Source organism: Myotis davidii, unplaced genomic scaffold, assembly GCF_000327345.1.
Source record: "Myotis davidii unplaced genomic scaffold, ASM32734v1 scaffold46, whole genome shotgun sequence".
NCBI classification, from domain to species: Eukaryota; Metazoa; Chordata; class Mammalia; order Chiroptera; family Vespertilionidae; genus Myotis; species Myotis davidii.
Window position 1 is genome coordinate 3,001,019 of NW_006383006.1, and position 9,629 is coordinate 3,010,647.

Genomic DNA, 9,629 nt, shown 5'->3' on the forward strand with positions numbered 1-9,629 from the left:
GGGTGATGGGGGTCAACGCCTGAGGGCTCCCAGTATGTGAGAGGGGGCAGGCTGGGCTGAGGGACACTCCCCCCACACACACACCAAGTGCACGAATTTCGTGCACCGGGCCCCTAGTTTATTTTATATATTTAAATGCCATTTAACAAAGAAAAATCAACCAAAAAAATGAGTTCGCGTGTCACCTCTGTCATAGGTTCACCATCACTGATCTATGGTATCTAATTTGGGATTTTGAATTTAATTCTTAAGTGTTACACAATTAGTCTGATAAAGTCAAGATGTTCTTAAGTTGCTCTTCTGACTTCTTACCTGGAGAATTCCAACCACAAATGTTAAACTGCCTTGTAGGAAACGCCCATCAACAAAGATCCCAAAGGAAAAGCAGCAACCCATTTTGCCTTTAGTAATTTCACCAATGAACCATGGTCCTGAAGAAGCAGTGGAGAGGGAAGATTAAATAACTATGACTCTAATTACATACGTCACAAGATGCATTTGCAGGAATAACGAAGAAATATGAGACTAGTCATCTATAAGCATTTTATTTACATAGCTTTTTTTCTTTGCTAATCTCTATGCTGCACCCGATATCCTAGCTAACCAACTAACTATTTGCTCCTTTACTCCATATTTCTCTGGATTATGAAATCGTCTGAGTACATACTATACCAGGACAAGATATGTAGCTTGTAATTCCAGAAACATACAGGAGTGTATTCACAAATGTTAGGAGATTCTGTTGCAGTAATTACGTCAATACAATTCATTAACATTTCCTCTAAGAAGCAAAGAGGTGTTCCTCAAAAGTTAATCTTCTAGATGACTGAGATTTATTCATTTAAGCTATAAAACTTCAACCACTTTCATCTTTCTAAAACGTACTTCTCTTTATTACTAATGTCAATGATTATTAATATTTTACCTTTTCTTGCTGATCCATAGTCATTACTTTATACATCAACTATACAGGCAGGGTGAACATGAACAGAATTTAACTTGCTTTTTTATTTTTTCACCTATAATACCAGAATGACTTTTCTCTCCTCCTCCCTACTATTATTTACTGCCCATTCTCAGTATGCAGGTGCCTGGAACTACTATATGTAAAGAGTGATTAAGGGACTGTCAGATTCCCTTTCTTAAAATGCAATACTATAATCTGCTGGTAAGACTAGACTTCAGCTTTTAAAAAGTCATAGGTACTTTTCTCAGATACATTAATAATAAACTCCATTAGATACATATTCATCTAAAAAAGTGTTTTCCCTTGAAGTTTCAACTTTTAAAAATGAAGCAACTTCTGCCCTCTCCATGTTTTCTTTCACAGCCAGGAACCAAATCACTTGCTTTGTCTTCCAGGGTAAGACATGTGTCCAAATCAGCTTCAACAAACAAGAAAACTGACTTCCAAAGGGGAATCTGCTATAGCTTGTTATATAGTACTAGAGGCCCTGTGCACGAAATCTGTGCAAGGGGCTCGGCCCTTGCAGCCCAGCTTCAGGGCCCAGCTTCCTCTGCAAGGTCGTCCGGATGGTCATTCTGCTGTTTGGTCTAATTAGCATATTAGCTCTTTATTATATAGGATGGTAAAATGTCATATTTTTTATTTTACTACTTTGTGTTCTCTAGTGGAATAAAAGTGTAAAACAAAGACTAAGCTACAAATAGCCTAATTTATTTTTAGTCAGTAAGGTACATTAGTAAGAAGCTTAAAAAAAACAACTCAGTGCTTTCTACTTCCATAAGTGGTTAAGTGACTTTATAAGTATTGGGTATAATAATTAATATACAGAAGAGTTTCAGATATAACTAAACTCACTGCTCATCTCAGTTTCTTTTCTTTTTTAGGAGCAACACATTAATAAATTATTCACTGAACTATATGCTAGGCATTGTTCTTAGTGGTGGATATAAAGGTGAACAAGAGAGAAAAGACATCAATGGATATTATAATAAGGGAAAAGATGATGAACACAGAAGATAATCATAAATTCTGATAAAGTAATGAAGGAAATAAAAAGCATGATGAAATAGAGGATAAAACTTGAAGGTAGTCAAAAAAGGCTGCTTTGAAGAGATGGCAATTAAGCTGAACTATCTCCTATTAAGTTTCTACACAAATTCTGCAATGGTTTCCTTAGCACTCTTAAGTAAACTAAATGTCCCTTAAACACGTTAAAAAACAATTTTATTTCCCAAGACCATATCCAAGGAAATGACTTATCAAGGAACCATGTGCCGTTTGTTATGCTCTACAGAGCCTAAATCAGGGGTGGGCAAACTTTTTGACTCGAGGGCCACCATGGGTTCTTAAACTGGACCGCAGGGCCGGAACAAAAGCATGGATGGAGTGTTTGTGTGAACTGATATAAATTCAAAGTAAATATCATTACATAAAAGGGTACGGTCTTTTTTTTCAATAGTTTTATTCATTTCAAATGGGCCGGATCCGGCCTGCGGGCTGTAGTTTGCCCACAGCTGGCCTAAATGATTCTACTGATTGCTCTACAATCTCAGGTTTCCTAATTGACTTACCCAGCACTGTATATAGAGTCAGGAACAAGACAGAATAGTAGAAGATGTTTATTTTGCTCAAGACATGAAGGGAAAATGAGGTCAAATTTATAAATCCTGGAGGTCCTAAAGAGAATAAATTTGAAAAATCCAATGAACATACGCAAAGTTTAATTTCTTTATAACATTTTTCAAGAAGACTTCCATGGGCTATCCTATATATTCAGCAAATATGTTGTTATATGGTAACTATACAGATGACACCACTTTAAATTTATGAGTTGGCGGGAATTCTGATGAGCCAATTCACTTAGAATTGCAGAGGGTGAGAAATTCAAAGCAATGGTATAATTGTGAGGAGTGTGCACGCGAACACACACTTTAAAATGACTGAAAACAATATAGAAATACCTGCCAGGGGGAGGGCTACAAGGGGTCACTGGGGAAAAATGGGGGACATATATAATAGTTTCAATAATAAAGATTTTTAAAAAAAGAAAGACCCACCAGAGGATGATACTAGTTTATCTTCATGTGTGTTTGAAATACAAATCTATACTCAAGTCTTTGTTTTCTAGGGGATTTAATGTCCAAATGTACAAACTTCCAAAAGGTATGTCAAAATATATCAAAGGCATATCAAAGAAATACATTTCTCCAGTCTAATCTTAAGTATGAGTATCTGTTCAAATATTCCTTTCCTATATGTGATACAACTCTTAACTCCCAGCTATCCTCTTACTACAATTGAAAGGGATCCATAAAGCTCTCCAAATGAGCATCTCTTAAAATAAAGTACCAAAAAGCCCAAGTCTAAGGGCTTGACACAGAGAAGGTCCATTCTGTGGCCACAGACTAAGTATTCCAGATCCTCAACCCCAGCCAGCCATTCCACTCATTATGTGGCTGATCATAAATCAGGCAGCAGAAGACTATGATAGGAAGCTCAGTGCACACTGAGCAATCTTAGAGGTGGAAAGTATTTAGAGAACTGATCCCAATGGTAAGACAGCCTGATGTAAGTTAATTAGTATGTCTTTCTTCACAGACTAGCATATAACATCATTCAGCCTGCTGACAGTTAATTTCATACAAAACGTGATAATGTATAACTTTTCTCCCTTTATGTATTACACACTTGCTACTCATTCCTATCTCAGCTTCCTTCTTGTCCTAACCTGGTACTTCTCAAAGTAGTAATACATATCCACCTATAATAATAGTTATAGGTGGATATTTATTATCTACACTAATAAAAGAGAAACATGCAAATTGGCATCACTCCACTACGCCCACTAGCCAATCAGGATGACTATGTAAATTCACCCAACAAAGATGGCAGTTAATTTGCATATGCAGGCGCAGAGTGAAAACTGAAGGCTCTAGCCCGAGCAAAGACTGAAGACTGAAGACTGAAGACGACTGAAGACTGAATAGGCTTGCCTTCTCCACCGTGGCCGGAGCGAAGGCCTGGGTTCCAGGTACCGGAGGAAAACTGGTGCCGGCAGCCAGGGGAAGGAAGGCCTATTGCACGAATCTCTTCGTGCAATGGGCCTCTAGTAAATAAATAATCCTTTAACCTTAGAGGCAGCTATACTTTAGACTTCAAGCAATGATTCTCTCTTTGGGCTGCACATTAGAATAACCTGGGGGAACTTTTAGAAAATACTCAGGCCTAGGTCTCATCCTCCAGAGATTCTGATTTAATTGACCTTGGGGAGAGGGGGAGCTTAGGCAGCAATCCAGGTGATTCTAAGTAGCCTAAGAAATACTGCTTTAGCCATGCTTCTCAGCCTTAACTGCATACTGAAACCAGAGGAGCTTCAAAAGCTACTGTTTAGGTCCTATCCCTACAGAGATTCTGATGTAGACAGTGAGATTTTAAGTTCCCCATGGAATTCTAAAGTGTAGTCAAAGTTGTGAAGTGTTGTTTAAAGAAAAGACCTGACCTGGGGCCCTAGCCAGTTTGACTCTGTGGATAGAGCATTGGCCTGCGGACCAAAGGGTCCTGAATTCGATTCCAGTCAGGAGCACATACCTCCGGTGCAGGCTCCTCCCCTAGTCAGGTGTGTGCAGGAGGTAATCAATCTATGTGTTTCTCTCACATCAATATTCCTCTCTGTCATTCTCTCTCTCTTCCACTCTCCCTAAAAATCAATGGAACAATGTCCTTGGGTGAGGATTTAAAAAAAAAAAACTGACCTGGGATTGGAAGACTTGGGTTTTAAGTCTCTCCTCTGTCTCTTACTAGCTATGACATTTTGGACAATCTATATAACCTCTCCAGTCCTTGGTTTTCTAATGTTTAAAATGGGGACAATAATTCCTACCTCTCAGGATTGCTGTAAGAATTAAGTGAGATAATGCAGGTAAAATATGTTGTAAATTTTACATAACTACACAAAGATATTGGTATTCCCACATAATGAGATTGGGGCCCTTCCTCAAATATTTATATATGTACATTATGTGCAAAATATATGTGGGCAATGTTTCTGGAACTTTTTCATAGAAGTTTTACTATCTCTCTCTCTCTCTCTCTCTCTCTCTCTCTCTCTCTCTCTCTCTCTCTCTCCACATTCAGTAGTGCACTACCTATTCAGCTAACCATGTTACTGTTTAGTCATTACTACAGTTCTCCCCTCCCCCATAATCAGTCCCTGACCTCAGCAATTTCACCCAAGCCAAGAAGAGATAAGGAAAGTTTAATTTGACAAGGATTTACTGTCTATTATGCACCAACTCGGCGCTGGGTGCTGTGGAAAACAAACAAGAAGTAGAAAACAAAGGCTCCTGCATTGAGGAACTTAGAGTTTGGCTGAGGAGAAAATGTATATACATTTGAAGTGGTTATGTAAAGCCAAGTGATTGGCTAATTATGTATCAATTAATCGTCAGGAAGGACTATAGGGACTTAGAGAAACAAGAGCCCATTATGACCTGGGATGGTTGGAGAAAATGGTATGGAAAAAGTGGTTTTGAGATGAGCCCTAAAGGAGGCTAAGATTAGACAAGTTTAGGAAAACAATTTAGAGATGATGACCTGGGCAAAAGTGCAGAAGCAGAAATGTGCATGGTATGAACAGTGAATAATTACCTAGAATATATTACAGGTAACTGGGTGAAAATATGGCTAGTTAGGTAACACTTCAATGTCTAGTAGAGATGTTTGGCAACTTTGAGCTATATGGTAAATGTTGTGATCCCCCCCCCCCCCCCCCCCATTTTGGTTGAGCCTCCTGTAGCAGCAAGTGATTAAAGGTTTTGGTTTTTGTTGGGGTTTTTAAGCTAGAGTACTGTGGCAAATGTGTGGTAGTTGAAAGGGTATACCTCACAGAGCTCAGGCAAAGACAATTTATATTTATATTCATATTTATCATTTGGCAATAGTGAGGACATTACGTACTACTTTAAAATAAAGTCTTCTAAGAATGAAAGAAACCGTGACTAACCTTTAAGCTCTAGATATCGCTGATGCCTATAAATAATGAGAATGAAGAGCTGGATCAGCACAATCAGCACAAAAAGGACCCGGGCCTGCAGAGAAGTAGGTGTTACTGTGAAATAGATACATGGGCACAGCTCTGGTTAAGATTTTTAAAATGGCCTCATAAACAAAAATGAAAATGACATCATTAGCAGAAATGACTATATAAGAAAAATATGTAGCCAAAGAAAATCAAACATCTGATCTATCAAAAAAAGAAAATTATAAGTTGCCTCAGCATTACTCTTTTAGAATTTGGATACTTACACCATGTTGAAACCATGTAATTTTATACAGATATAAAAAATGATCACATTAAAATAGTCCATTTTCATTGTTATAGGAGAAGCATACTTTGTTTTGTTTTATTTAAAATTGTGTAAGAGCCCTAACTGGTTTGGCTCAGTGGATAGAGCGTCAGCCTGCGGACTCAAGGGTCCCAGTTTCGATTCTGGTTAGGCAGTTTGGCACAATGGATAGAGCGTTGGCCTGCAGACTGAAGGGTCCCTGGTTTGATTCTGGTCAAGGGCACATGCCCAGGTTGCGGGCTCGATCCCCAGTAGGGGTCATACAAGAGGCAGCCAATCAATGGTTTTCTCTTATCATTGATGTTTCTATCTCTCTCTCTCCCTCTCCCTTCCTCTTTGAAATCAATTTTTAAAAATTGATTAAATTTGTATAAGAATAAAAAAACCAGTGCACAGTACACTGCAGCTGAGTGAACAGAGACTGCACTTTCTTTTTGCTTTCTCCATCAAGAAGTCATTCACTTGGTGATTAACTAACAGTAGAGAAATGTAATTTAGATTCTTGTTTCTCAAAGGTCATCTTTGGAATCATCTTGAGCTTGTTAGGAATGCAGAACCTCAGGCCCCACCTCAGCCCTACTGATTAGAATATGCCTTTTACTAACATTCCCAGATAATTCAGAGAACATCAACGTTTTCAAACCCTGATCTAAGTAGTTATTAAAAATCCCCAAAAGAAAAATGACACAAAAATTTTGTAAAAAATAGATACAAATACCCATTAGTCATAGTTTTACACAACACAATCACACAAGTAATAAAAGCCAATTAAAATAATAATCAATTCACAGTTTAAGTGTGAGGAGGTGAAATTAAAGAAGGTTTAAATTTTCTTCTTAACATTGTAGTGTATATCTTTTGAAGATTTCATGTTAATACCCAGGATAGGTGAGATCTGAGGGAAATAGAGTATAAATTGCCACAGCTTCTCTGGAACACTATTTGACAGTGTATATTAAAAACTAAAAAAATATATATACCCATTTATTTGCTCAAGAAATCTTTATTGAGGGCCTACTAGGTGTTAGGCATACCAGATAAAGATCCCTGCCTTCATAGGGCTTATGTTTTACTAAAAGAGGATAGACAAAAAACAAAAACAAAAAGACAATGAATATAATAAATAATAAGTAATTTATGTAATTATATAATAAGTAAGTAAAGTATATAGAATAATGTGTCAACTCTTTCATCTAGCAATTCACTTCTAGGAATTTATCCCCCAAAACTACTATATGCAAAAACTTAGATACAAGCAGTATTTATATAGTAGAGGAAAAAATTGGAAACAAACACCCAGCAATAGGGAAATGCTTACCCCTGCTGAGAGTGTTTCCTACAATCTCTGTCTGACTCATTTCCGTAGTAAGACAGGGATGCTTGGTCTCAAACATTTAAAAAAACAATGCTTAAGGTGTATCTATGACAATATAATGCAGTCAATATCGTGTTATTAAATAATATAAATTGATATAAGATACTAGTAAAACAAATTCCTCCATGGGAAAAATCAGAGAGCAAAAGAGAACTAAAAGTTTACTTACTCTTTTATACTAAAAACTCATATACAAATGTGTATGCGAGAAAACAGAGTATCATAATGACAAATACAATGGTTATACTGGGTAGTGTGATCAAAGAATGATGTTGGAATGGTTTCACTTTATTTCTAAAATTCCCAAGTCTTCTACATTTAGCACATGTTGTTTGTTGTGTAGGACACACAGTCCCTATAATTCCTTTAGTTATCCTGGTTTAATGGCATTGGTTAGAGACAGATCCCAAAACAGGTATTACTTGTCTATGCCTTTCAACTTAAAAACATCTTATTCTTCTAGATGAATAACTAAATTTTTCTTTTTTTATAAGGTTCAGCTTTCTCATCACACAATTATTTATGATTTTGGACCTACCAAATCCAGTAGAAACACACACATCATTAGGTTGAATTTACTCACCACCATGCAGTGATCTGTAAGAAGAATAAAAGATGCTAGAGGGTCAAATCTGAGCTGATTATCCTCTTCAAGAGAAAATATGTGGTGAACACTCTTACTTCTCCCAGCAGAATCCTAGTTAGAAGCAGAGCAGAGAAGAAACTCTCATGCTACTTTTTTTTTCATTTATTTTTTATTCTTCCTACAAGCACTTTTACATAAAACCTTGTAATTCTAGATTTAAATTGGAAATATTTTTAGAACCTTGTAATTCTAGATCAGCCGTGGGCAAACTACTGCCTGAGGGCCAGATCCAGCCGTTTGAAATGAATAAAACTAAAAAAAAAAAAAAAAGACCGTACCCTTTTATGTAATGATGTTTACTTTGAATTTACATTAGTTCACACAAACACTCCATCCATGCTTTTGTTCCGGCCCTCCGGTCCAGTTTAAGAACCCATTGTGGCCCTCGAGTCAAAAAGTTTGCCCACCCCTGTTCTAGATTTAAATTGGAAATGTCACCATGTTCTCACAACATATTTTCTTTTTTTAAAAAAAATCTTATTTCCCTATGTTCACTGAAAAGACCTAGAAATAACAACAAACCCAATAGCTGTGAACTAGCTGGGCTAGTGCCAATTGTGGTCTCAAAGTATCGTTTTTCACTATAAAGAACCAGTGCTCTTTAGAAAAATGGCTGACTCCAGTTCCTGAGTAAGAAATGCATAAGAAGGGCTTGGACCATCTTGTCATATGGGAAAGCAAGAAAAAAAAAACTAACAAAGACTATTAGGATTGTATCAAAGGACTTAGTGACCAATTTGGAGATGTTCCCACTAGCCAAAGACGGAACAATTTGAGCATCAAAAAGAATAAATCAATGGATTAAAACATGCTACATATGAATTTTAAAATGTTGCATTCATAATGATTCTAAAACTAGAAGACTCATATCATTATCTTTGGCAGATGCCAAAGAACAACTCATTATTCTGAACACTGGTTTAGAAAAGGGAGGTGGGGGAAGAATTAAGAATTTATCCTGCAGATATATCTCCTAGGACAATGTTACATCTGATAAAGGTTTAATCTACATTTATAGGGAACTCATACAACTTAACAAAAGGAAGATAAGCAATCCAATCAAAAACGGGCAAAGGACCTAGACACTTTTCGAAAGTGGACATACAGAAGAAACCAAGGTGGCGGCATAGATAAACACCGGAGTTTGTTGCCTCGAACACCCACTTCAAAAATACAACTAAAAGACCACAGAACCACAGGAAGGCTGGCTGAGTGGAAATTCTACAACTAGAAGGAAAGAGAAAAGCATACCGAGACTCAGAGGAGGCGCAGTAAGGAAGTAAAATACTAAGGTGT

At 37.1% G+C, this 9,629-nt stretch overlaps 1 protein-coding gene across 1 annotated transcript in view; it reads right to left on the bottom strand.

Moving 5' to 3' along the window:
* Nucleotides 1-9,629, bottom strand: part of TMEM62 (transmembrane protein 62) — a 47,726-nt gene that overhangs the window by 4,375 nt on the left and 33,722 nt on the right. Inside the window, exons 9-12 of the mRNA XM_015557523.1 lie at nt 8,271-8,384; nt 5,970-6,054; nt 2,539-2,643; nt 313-431 (exon numbers count right to left, since the gene is read on the bottom strand). Of these exons, the coding sequence (XP_015413009.1) occupies nt 313-431; nt 2,539-2,643; nt 5,970-6,054; nt 8,271-8,384 (423 nt within the window). The remainder of the gene's footprint in view (nt 1-312; nt 432-2,538; nt 2,644-5,969; nt 6,055-8,270; nt 8,385-9,629) is intronic.